We start from the raw sequence: 12,828 nt of genomic DNA on the forward strand, positions 1-12,828 counted from the left end.
ATATCAAAAGATATCACTCAAGTATTATCGCAATAAGGGACATAAAGACAGAAAATGGGAAGATTTGTCTTTATGCTCAAATGCTCTAATGGCAGCGAGGTGCTTGCTCCATTTGAAACTGTTTGTTAGATACATGTAGCGTTTTCATAACTAGGGTCCATAATAACGGTTTGTATCATTGTCAAAGCCAGAGTCAAATTGCAACTGAATCGTAGGATTGAAGAAGGAAGATCTGGAAGAATCCTGGGAGTTTAGAAACACAATATGTAATACAGCAGAACAAATCTTAGGATCTGAAAGAAACTAGCAGGGCACCTGTCTCTGATGGTATCTCACTTCAAATGAGCAATTTTTTGGGAGAAATGGGAATGAACATAAAGCGACGGTATAGACCATGACACATGGTACATGGTTATCTTTTAGATAGACGATGTTGGTCCGCTCAGAAGAACTACTATCATTGGGGCATTGCATGTTACTTGCAAAATCCAAATAAACAATAGTTGCTATGGAAAGAGCAATTTGGTTGTTTCGAAAAATTGACCTATTAAGTGTTTTACATGATTAAATGTTGTGTGTACCACAGTTGGTTGATACTGTTGTGAATTCGCGCCCGCCGGCGTGCGAGCGGCCACGTAACTCGAATCGCGGCACATCGCCCACCGGACGGACAATTCTGTCGTGACCCTCTCGGACTAACGCCGGGAACTAGTCACGGGTGGGCCGTTCGGCCTCACCACGATCGTGCCAATCGGCCACCCGCGTGGGATAGGGTTGTTCGCCAAACTCGACCTACCTAAGTACCCACACGGAGGGTAGACTGGGCGATCGCACCTCGCCGCAGGTCGACTCCGGACACGGGCCATTTAAGCGACCCGTTCCGTACTATCGGGATAACCGAGCGGTGTTAACGTCGGCCTCGACGGTTCCGATTAATTATCGGGCGTATTAAGCCCACTACCAACCCTTTACGTGAAGCAAGATGGAGATTCAATTCAAGAAAAGACGAAGTGAAACGGGAAAAACAGTTCAACATAAGGCACATTTATTCCGTGGCACACGGAAAGCACACATATACAATTACAACAATTATGCACCAAAAGCAGATGTTACAAAAGAAACACAACAAGGCAGATCTACTACCGACTACGCGAGCACACGACAACACTTACACAGTTTTACTTTACAGACGGCGCCGACAACACATATACTCAAAAGCAAAAGAAAAGGGCCACCCTCAAAGACAAGGGGGCAGACGGGGCCTGTGGGCCGCGAGACCGGGGGGAGCCTACCCGTGGCTTGTGATGAGCCGCAAATGTGGCGGCGGTGCCCCGACTCCGCGCTCCTTCGCGGGTTTCGTTGGCACTGCTTGGAGTGGGGTGGGAACGGGGCCCCCTTTTCGCACTATCTCAGCGCGGGGGGGGGGGGGGGGAAGGGTGCAATTGATGCTCTGGGGAAAGAGGATAGCTAGCTTGCTTGGGTCCCGCGACGAGCGACTCCGCTGCGACCTCGTCGCCGACCGCCGTCTTCCTTGCCTCGGACCCGAGGTATCCGGTCCCCTCCGCAATTCTCCTCAACCGACTGCCTCCAACCCTTCTCCAACTCAAACTCCAACTCCTCTCCAACTCCGACTGCCTCCAACTGCTTCCGACCCAAAACTCTCAACTCTTCTCCAACTCGCCTTGACCGAAAAACTCCTGAATTCGAACTCTTCCGACCCAAACGGACTAAATTCGCCCCGCGCTCGGCACTTTATCGTCGTGTAGGAGAACCCATATGCAAATTTCTGGATCAGAACGAGCTCGGGGGTGGAGCCACGCTCGCCCATTGGACGGAGAAAAAGGGGCGTGAATCTCCCCTGATCCTCGAATTTGCATATATCGATTCTACTCCGACGCGCCTGGAGGCGGGGCCAAACTGCCCCGTGCTTGCTGATTGGACAGATCAGAAGTGGGCGTGTATCATTCGTGATCCGACTTCTCCTCGGAAAGGCCGCTATTTGCACCCGCGGCTCGGCGCACGTCCCGCACGAGGCCAGGACAGCCTGACGCTCGGTGCCCTCAAGCGGTGCGGGAATGGCCGCAGAAGGAGAGGCGAAGGTGGTGGAGGGTTTAAAGTGGTGGTCCATGGCCATGGCGACGTTTGGAATGGCGGTGATGCGATGTTTGTGGGAGCGAGTTGTGAAGGTAAAGGTCGTGGCTGTTGGCGTTGTTGTTGTTGTGAAGCGGCGTTGCGGTCGGTCGGTGTTGTGTGATGGCGGTTGAGACGTGGTTGGTTCAAAATAAAGATAGAACAGAAAAACGGCTATCTTAAAGGGTCGCAGCCCGAATGAATCACATTTATTCCCTCTAAACAACGGGTTTGGGGCTAACTACGCATGTACTTACAGAGATATCTCACCTACGGGACCTGAATGGTGGTTTGCGAATTTCCTCGACCGTAACAATACGTTTCGAATTGTGGTCTAATAGGTGTTTCACATGTTTTGGATGGCATTGACCGTGACATTTGATATGGAACTTTTTCGATGCCATGTCGGACTTTTTCTCTGCCTCCTCCTTCCTCTCTCTTGCATGGATTTTGGAAATCTCATTTCTTTGTGTGAAACATGCGGCGTCTCCGATGCAGCGTGGCAATGAATGTGGTAGGAAGAAGGTGCGCCGGGTCCATAGGTGTTTAAGTGTATTTAAAAGCCACAGAAAGAACAGAGTAAAGGAAAATAAAAAGTTATAAAGCACAAAAGAATGAGAGAAAAGTGAAGAAGAAGAAGAGGAGGAAGAAAAAGAAGCATCGTTGTGATCCATGTGAAAGTGCGTGTGTGGAGAAGTATAACGTGTCGAGGAATGTAGTGAAGGGTGAAGCGAACTAAAGACGAAGCTACTGGAAGGGAAAAAGGGCTCCATATATGTTGAAGGACCCAAGCAGAGGATGCAGATGAATTGCTCAGGCAAAGACGAACGATATTCCAGACAAAGAAGAACTCACCAAGAGAACTGAACTGATCTGCCACACATCTCTCATTTTATTCGCTCTTTCCCCTCCCCCACACTTGAGCTGGTAAAGGGAATTCCAAACATTAGTCAACTGTCATAGGCTTTGTCACTCCTGTTGTGGTTGCACCTGATTAGCAGAGCCGGACCACAGAAACGTCCCACACCGGAGGTAGAGGAGGCGTTTGGCTTTTTTTTTTCTTGTTTTACCGAGTTCGCACCTTCACAGAAGTGTGAGGGCACTTATCAATCAGAAAAGTGTGTGGTCGTGCATTGCTTGCAAGATGTTGAGAAGAAAAAAGGTAGAGAGGGTGATAGGACATGAACTTAAGCTAACTCACACTCCCAACACATTTATCCCCATGTATATGATCTAACTTAAATGCTAAAAGAATACTAAGATATAACTGACTCTCGCCTTACTTCTATGTGCTTTTACTCTCCCGAGAGATGCACGACGTCCTCTTCGGACCCACAGCCATCACAATACCAAAGGACATATCAGCAGATACTAATATATGCATATTTATGTATGTATATATATATATATATATATATATATATATATATATATATATATATATATATATATATATATATATAATAGTGGGGTGTGCTTACACGTTGTGTTCGCATACGAAGCGTGTTTCCCCATTGTCCTGGGTCACTCACCTGAATTTGATTTTTCATTTATTTATTTATTTATTTCCATTTATTTATATTTTCATTTCCAGTTGCTTTTCGACAGTTGTGCAATTTTTTTTCCTGGTGTATTAGCTTTGATGTCTGTTGGCACACAAAATTAGCGTGCTTCCCCATTGTCTCGGGTCACTCACCTGCATTTTTTTCATTTATGCATGTTGTCTGATGATTCTATGATTTTTTTCCTTTGTATCGGCTTCAATGTCCATGGGCATACAATTTCAGCTTTCTATGTCCCCCAGAAGGTACCAAACATTAATACCAGTCAGTCAGTGATCTAATATATAAAGCTCACTTTAAATATATATATATATGTTTATTTAAAACCACTCACTTTAAAAACAGTCAATATATGAGTATTACTCGAATGTAATATAAGGGGCTTTTAACACGACTGAGTGTTCACTGCGGTCCATTTTTCAGAATAAAAAAAAACTCGAAAAACATTTTCCCTAAAAGAGTAACTACATCTCTTCTTTTGGCATTGTAGATGGTGATTTGCAAACTGAGCCTGAGTAAAATTGAGTAAAATGAGTTCATCTCTCGATATATAGAACTGCTATACTCCATGATGGTCATCTATTTGATTGTGTTCATATCACGGATTGTTAAAATGAAGCTCAATCACAATTTTATAAGGGGTGTACATTTTATTCTTCCATCTCTTCTATTCTTGCATATGGCAGCTTGGCTGCCAGGTAGCTGTCATGTCTTGGAAGCACAGCTGCACCATTGAAGCTATGCCCCTCCACCAGTACACTGGTACTCATTTCACTGACTTCAGAAGGATGATTGCCTGAGTTAACCCCACCTGGTGCTAATTCATTGGCCAACAGGGCTTGAACTCAGGACCCTAAACAGGGCTTGAACTCAGGATGCTGAGATTCCAAGTCAGCTATCCTAACCACGAAGCCAACACCAGGCTTTATTCTTGCATGGTACTGTAGCTTTCTTTGTCTATTGTCAAGACATATATGAAGAGCTGTCATTGAGCTAAAGAAGCAAAAGTAAAGTTTTGGGGGTCATCAGAATTATATCGGATTATTTTTCTTCCAGAAAAGGTTTTCCCACAACTCCGAGTGTTCATTTCTGCAGTGCTGAAAAGTCAAAATTTTCGTGATGATGTGCCCCTGCTCTCAAATTTAATCATATAATTGTTTCTCTTCACACGATTTGTTCTTCAGGAAGGTATTTCCTCGTGGGATGCCAGATGAGTTCACGCTTGTGACAGTGTTCAGGATGTCTGAGCACACTCGTCAGAACATCTGGTACCTCTGGCAGGTCCTGGACAGATCCGGGATTCCTCAGGTATGTTATGTACTTCTTGTTAAAATTCTCAAGATTGAAGATGTAGAATTGCGACACCAAAATGGTCACTTAGGGAGCGGTTTTTTTATGGGACAGAAATACCATAAAAATCATGGTGGACAAGTATGGGTGGAATTACCTCCACCACCAAAGGTGGATGGAGGTTATCTTTTCACCCCTGCTTGAATCTGTTTGTCTGTCTGTGATCAGGATATTTCAAAAGGTTGTCGACGGATTCGGACGAAACTTGGTGGACAGGTTTGGTGTGTGACAAGGACCAATTTATTGGACTCGAGTGACGATCCGGATCCGATAATATTTAGTGTTTGTTCACCATTGTGTGATAGGGCCAAAAACGATACAGTAAACCCTCCGATACCGTGGGGTTAAGATACCTGGAAAATGCTGTGATAGTTAAAACTGCAAATGCAGACAGCAAGACAGCAAGGGCCAATGGGAAGAGGTGGGTTCAATGCCTGAATTTCGAGAAAATATCGAGGAAGATAGACGGCAGCTAGAAATAAACACACTACTTTTGAAAGAAACATATATATATATATATATATATATATATATATATATATATATATATATATATATATATATATATATATATATATATAATGTTAACATTGAAATAAACATGTAAATACAGTGTAAACTAAACTAAAATGCAAGTTTTCTTTTTTTAATCTATTCCAAAACAGTGGGATGGGTAAGGGTAAACAAACCGTATTATGTACTGGTCATATTGTACTCCACCGTAAATAGAAAACACAAGACTTAGCTTGGGATGATAATGATGATGATGCTGTCATAGAGTGGAGGTTAGAAAGACGTGGATATGGAACTTGCAATGGCTGTTGGAACTTCGGGAGTGTGACAAAGTCGCCTGCTATATTGCCACACAGAACAAGGGTAAAATGTTGGACAGGAAGGTACGAGATGGCATCCTCTTCCAAAATAATCCTGTCTCTTTGGCATTTAAAACCTGCTCTGACATAAATCCCTTCACCTCAATTAGTTCAATGAGACATGGTTGAAGCAGAGCCTTCGACCCCAAGTGCCTTGTTAAAACATTGGTAAATCTGCAATGATTTCTCCCATACACAAGTCCACTCAAAGTGCGAGTAAATCCCCAATGATTTCTACCATACACCGGTCTCTTCAAAGTCTGGGAAAATCCACAATGGTTTCTCTCATACACCAGTCCACTCAAAGGCATTTTTTTCTGTTTGGTCCTCGATCCAAACATTAATTGCTTTTTCATCGTTCCAATAAGATGATCACCAGACTGGAGTGAGACGTTTGCGCTTTGCGGAGCGGGAACACTTGGACGATTATTTGACTCGCGCTTATACACATTTGATTCATCGATCCTGTCATGACGGCACACAGATGCTGCACTTTCACTTCTTGCCAACATATCAAACTCAATTTTTTTCGCACAATGTCATAACCGTTCTCAACCTTTTGGCGCAATTAATTTTGTCCATCGTTTTACGTTTGGGCACCATTATTAACTGGAGTGTGTTTATTGGATGTTGTGCACCTAGTATTACAGGATCTCTGTGTGTCATTTCCTGTTCAATGACGATTCATTATGAAACTGAGCTTCGTTCTTGTATGTTGTGCAGTATATGGAGCACAGAGCTTTGGAATCTGAGTGAAATCAAGATTTCAACATAATTAACTTTATTTCAAGTCTGTGAAATAATTTAAGTTGATAAATTAACTTAAACTTTTCCCGTCACCGAGGACGGGTACTTTTGCTTGGAAAATGCACGTAATTTAAAACAGTTGAATTAATTATAATTATCGATGGTTTATTTTTGAAATTTCAATTCATTTTGAACTTCATTTTGCTTTCAACAAAGTAATGAATGTTTCTGTTGAAAAAGTCCTCATTCCTCAGTGAGATGATATTTCTCAGGTTGATCTCTTTATTGAAGCTCATTCTTTGGAATGGTAGGTGGCGGTTTGTTTGGACGGAGCAAAGAGAATGCTTGCATTTGAAGCTGCAGGGGTGCAAGGTGCTGAGATGTTGGCCATTTCTCAGCATCCAGCCATCTCCTTGCTGTTTGACGGCGGCTGGCATCGCCTCGAAGTCACCGTAACCAATTTTGAACTATCATTACAAGTCGATTGCAAGCCTGCTGGCTCCCAGCCTCTCAGCCAACGGGCAAAAGTGGACATGGATGGTGTGATCTTGTTAGGAATATTGGTAAAGGATCGGACAGCTGTTCACGTGAGTTATCTTCTGAATTTTCCATCATTGACTTGGAAAAATAATTGAGTTCTGCACCTTAGCGGTATATTATGGAAAAACAAGAATCTCGCTCACATGAAGCAATATCATGAGCAATGTTTGTATTATGTGTTTTGTTTTGTGGTTTTTTTCCGGCAGTAGCCAACATGGTTGCCGTAGCCAAACACTCTGAGGAAGGGCTTGTGGTGATCTTTGCCAAATAAATTTGATGACACATAGGCATCGTCATCATTGAAAAATATCAGAACACAAATTCAAATATCTGGCAATAGCAGGCTTGTTGGGCTGACGTTTTTGAATTCCAAACAAGTTTGTGCAGCTGTTTCAGTGAGTGTGTATGTTAAAAGAACCAGAGTGAAACTCCTGCCAGTGGACACAAGACGTGTTATGCTGTATATGCTTTGTACAAAGGTTTGAGAGGTCAAAACTTCCTCCATGTTTACATTTGTAATATATAGATTGCCCTTATCCGAAAATATCAGTCGTTATATAAGCTTTACATAATTTTTTTCCCCCAATTTTAATTGTATGCGTTGCATAATCGCAAGGGAAACAGGGAGGATTTTTCACGCTTCGTTAATCTGATGCCTTGCCCCACTCACTCTTCTTTCACCAAAAGTGCACTTCAGTTATGAATCCTAATCTATCATTAGACTGCCAATACAAGGATATTGTGCGAAACAAACATGGTGTCTTCATGTTCATTGATGTTCCTCAGTTGGTGAAATGGACAACATGAGACATAGCTACAGTATGTTTAAGATTGGTGTCTAGCTCATATGCAACACAGAATAATTCTGTTGAGATGAATGGTATTTGAATGAATATAATGGTTGTTCTAACACTTTTTATTCAGGAATCTGTGGAGCTCTGAAATCTAAAAATACTCTTTCAAAGCATAAGCAATTTTAAAGTTTTTTTGTGAGGAGCATACTATTACCTCTACCACTGAAGGAGGCAGAAGGTTATGTTTTCACCTCTGTCTGTCCGTCTGTCTATCTGTCTGTTATTTGTGAAAATCGAAGATTTTTAAAGTATGTTGGTTGATCTTGTGCGTTATTCTATCTCTATCTGTTATTTTTATTTTTTTAAAAACTTTTATTGCCTTGAGATCACAATTTTAAACCGATCTCCACGAAACTTCACCACATGGTAGAGTTCGTCATAAGCAAGAAGCCTATTGTTTTTGAGGTCAAAATGTCAAAAGGTCAACACAGGCCAAAGGTCAACAACTAAGGTGGTATTTTTAAAATCCCAATTTTCATCCGATTGACTTGAAATTTGAAATGGATTTATATTTCAGGTCACTGGATTCAATCATCCAATTATTTTGCAGGTCAACATAGACGAAAATTCCAAAATTGTCAATTTTCATCTGATTCACTTGAAAATTTGAAGAGGAGTTGCATCGATGGTCATTTAATTCAACCACCAATTATTTTTGAGGTCAAATTTGTTTTATGAATTTTGCAAGTATCGTGCTCTTCATGATGTCGTCTTCTTGTATATTTGTTTTTTTGTTTGTGTGTAGGATATCTCAAAAAATTGTAGATGGATTCTGATGACATTTGGTGGGCCGGTTGGGTGTGTGACAAGGACAAATTGGTTAGATGTTGGTGATGATCTGGATCCACCTACCCATAATTTTTTGTCATGATTCTTCACTATTGAGAGATAGGGCTAAAACAATGTAGAGCACGATATCTCACAAAGTTACTGACAAATTCGGTCAAAACTTGATGGACACTTTGGGTGTGTGATGTGGAAGAATTGATTCAATTTTGTTGAAGATCCGAATCCAGATCCAGATGCGAGAATTTTTTAATTTTAAAGTGATTTTTCACCATTGAGAGATGGGGCCAAAAACGATATACAGCATGATATTTCAAAAAGTTATTGGTCCCGATATATTTTACTGGATTATCTATTGCATGGCGGAGGTATGCGCTCTTCCAGGTGCCCTTCTAGTACGCTAATGCATTTTTCTTGCATTCCGCAAGCAGATAAATAAATCAATAGCATATATTTGTTTGAGGATGAAATGGTACTCAATAATTCTTACTATAATTCACGGACCGGTGCATGTGCATGTGCATGCTTGTTTGTCACGCTACTCCTCCTACAGTTTTGGGCTGATTACATCCAGACTTGCGACATAGGATCAGCATGATGCCAATTAGTGTATAGGGGTGTTTTTTTAATCTTTGCCAATGGTTTTGGGTGAAAGAGGAGGCCGGGGACCGAGTGGGGGAGGGGGAGAGGCCGCAAGTTATGTATGTAAATGTGTATCGTGTAGTGCCCCCTCCAGGTGTGGGAGGGTATTACAAGATTCCAAGTCGTCACCATTTACAGCACATTATTCCTGTTGCTACGTTTTCCACTATTGTGGGGTGTTTTGAATTATAATCAGTATGTAAGTTTTCTCTTCATGCACATAACCAGGTTTATCTTTTTTTTGCCTCTTCAGAGCTGTCAGTCGCCTATACACCGCCCAAATAAGGGTATGCATCAGAAAAATGTGTTGCATGCTTGGAACAAGATCGCCCATAGGGCGGGTGCTCTGCTAGTTATCGATAAAACACCATCTCGATGTGGTATGATCCCGATTCAAAAAACAAAATTCACTTTCGAATCTAAGATTTTTTTTTTTTTAAAGTGCCATTCATCAACAATCTCTAAACTGCTTACAAGTTCGTAAGGTTCTTACTTTAGGTAAAGAACTGTTTTGCAGTTTGTAATTAAGGTAACGTTAAGTAAAGGGGGTTGTGGAATTAGTGTAATTTTCAACATCCATGGAGCCTGCTGTTGGCTTTGTGGTTTGAGTGGCTGGTTTGGATCTTAGGGTCCTGAGTTTGAGCTGCTGTCAGTTGTTGAATTAACATCAGGTGAAGTTGACTGAGCCTGTCATCATTCTGAGGTCAGTGAAACAGTGCTTTGGGTAAAGCTGATGATATTCAACAAATGATTGGATTTGTGAGGAAAGATGTGAAAAATCAACATGTGTGTCTGAAAAAGAATGGAAAGTGGCTGACTGATGGAAACCCATGGGAATGCCAATGGAATACCAGAACGGTGCAACACATTGGTGTTTTCATTGCATTGTTTGTGTTTATGATCATTATTGAGAACCATTTCATCTATATTATGACATGGCATTGTCCTTCGTGTTTCGAGGGAACTTGGTCACGATAACAACTTGAGCCTCGAGGTGTAATCGTTCATGTTTGTGTCCACGTCATGTGCTCATGGTGCAAATAATCTGAAATAGTTCCTGATAAATGGATATAAAAGCTTTTCAGACTAAAATGCCATTTAATCACCATTTGGTGGCTTTTTTCTCTGTTTGCATTAAGAGGACTCGTTTTTGTAAACCACACTGTGTGTGTGTGTGTGTGTGTGTGTGTGTGTGTGTGTGTGTGTGTGTGTGTGTGTGTGTGTGTGTGTGTGTGTGTGTGTGTGTGCGTGTGTGTATACAGGCAGACTTCCTGAAGTTTGCTCTTTATTGTGGTTCCAGAAATGCAGGTAGAGAAAGATGCTGCAGCGTTCCAGGCCAGGTGTGTTTTCTGCATTTTCCTTCTTTTTCTTCTATTTCGTTAGTGATACTTTTTCTTTCATTTTATCCATGACAAATACTGTCACAGTGGTACTGGCCTTTCAAATCAAATACTAGTGACAAATATAGCATCTTTGGACCATCTTCATTGGGCTCATAATTATTCAGTTGCAGGTGCAGTAAAATGGCGCGTGCAATTACCATGCTCAGTTGATTCCTCGAGAGGTGGCTCGCTTCAGAGAGGCCTTAAATGGGAGATTGCTCAGACTGCCACAACCTTTAAGAATAACTGATGTGGTGCAGAAATTCATCAAATGCTTTCATCGGTAGTGTACAATCCAGTCTGCCAATGAGAAATAACCATTTGGAATATGTCTTTCACACAAACCCCACACACTCGCCTTGTCTCTCTTAAAGGACCATCCGGCAAACACTTCCATCCACTTGCTAAACAAGCCACTTCAAGAGGTTAAATCACTCGATCTTTTGTGTCTCACCATCAAACATTATCTTTCTTGCACAGACCATATTTCCAAAGTGGCCTCCAAAGCCAGCCACTAACTGGGCACACTTCATCGAACAAGGTCTTTCCTTGGCCAGTCTGAACGTTTGAGAACCTACAAAGCCTTCATTCACAGCTTGATGGAGTACCGATATCCACTTTGCATTTGCATCCTGCATCACACCTTTCCCTTGATGCTGTGGAAAGCAAGGCCCTCAAAATCATTGGGATTTCTCATGACGAAGCTGAGAGTTTAGGCCTGTCACTCTCATTGCAGATGGGTTGTTGGCCTCTCTGTATTCTACTGCCTCCTTTTTTGGTCTCGCACCTTCTGTCCTCTCTCGTCTGTCCCTCACAAGTTTTTGCAGGGTGCACACAGTCCACCATTAACCCTCTTCTTGTAAAACCTCCCAAAATCCAGGCTCACTGCTCACCTTCACTCATTTGTTCCTCTTTCCTCTCACCTATGGAACCAGCCTCCCCAGTCTGTTCAGTCACTTTATCCCCTCCACGACTACAAGACAGCTGTTCACCACTACTTTGGTTATTCTCCATTCATACTCATAATCTCTTCTGTCCCCAAAATACGCCATTCCCAAGCATTCCTTTTTTTCCAGGTTATGGTTTCTCCCTCCATTCCCTCACCTCTTTTAATTTGTCAGTTGTCAGTTGATTTGTTCCATTTCTGTTCCATCCCTGCTTCCCCCCTCCTCTTCTTGTTGTTTAATTAAGCTTATAAGCCTGGTGTTGGCTTCACGGTTGGAGGTTGGGGTGACTGCCTTGGGATCTTCGGGTCCTGAGTTTGATCCCTGTTGGCCACTAAATTAGCACCAGGTAGAGTTGACTCAGCCTGCCATCCTTATGAGGTCAGCGAAACGAGTACCAGTGTACTTGTATAGGGGCACAGCATCAGCGGCACATCCGCGCTCCAACAAATTGGTATTTTTTTTTAAATTATTATTATTATTATTATTTTTTTCATGGGTACATCGGCACACGTGGCGAAACTGAAAACACAAACTTGTGACGCTGGTTCTCCCTGCACTCCCAGGAATCCTTTTTCTTCTTGCCCTATTAATTGGCCATCACAGCAAAGATTGGTATTTCTGTCAGTGAAGCGATGGGTCTTGTATTCTAGTTTACCTATAAAGTCACAAGTTTTGCCCCCAAAAAACCTTAAATTTCTTACATTTTTTTTTTCTTCTGGTTACACCTAGTGTTACGGTTGCTCATCATAGTTGAAGACTACTGTTCACATGTGACATGCAAAAACCTGGGAATGTGAATTTGTTTATAGTGTTGGAGCTGATGCCAGGACAGCAACCACTGTCTTGGATGGTAACCAGTGTAAGTTGGTGTCAAGGAACATCTAAGAAAACTACATCACTTGCTACCTATAGTTTTAGGCAGGAAGTTAATTTTCTCAGGGTTCTGGCAACAGCTCACTTTCTCTTCATGAAAGCGGATATTTAACCTCCACCAACAAAAATGGCCGGCAGATGGG

General features: G+C 42.1%; 1 protein-coding gene across 8 annotated transcripts in view; it reads left to right on the forward strand.

Annotated features, from left to right (window-relative positions):
- Positions 1–12,828, forward strand: part of LOC147012715 (uncharacterized) — a 286,616-nt gene that overhangs the window by 56,799 nt on the left and 216,989 nt on the right. For all 8 annotated transcript variants that reach the window (XM_085853811.1, XM_085853813.1, XM_085853814.1 and 5 more), the window contains exons 6-8: positions 4,877–5,000; positions 6,973–7,248; positions 10,746–10,823. In XM_085853811.1, coding sequence (XP_085709937.1) covers positions 4,877–5,000; positions 6,973–7,248; positions 10,746–10,823 — 478 coding nt within the window. The remainder of the gene's footprint in view (positions 1–4,876; positions 5,001–6,972; positions 7,249–10,745; positions 10,824–12,828) is intronic.

This window comes from Eptatretus burgeri, chromosome 14 (genome assembly GCF_056783735.1).
Source record: "Eptatretus burgeri isolate ZD-2024b chromosome 14, Ebu_testis_v1, whole genome shotgun sequence".
Lineage (NCBI taxonomy): Eukaryota > Metazoa > Chordata > Myxini > Myxiniformes > Myxinidae > Eptatretus > Eptatretus burgeri.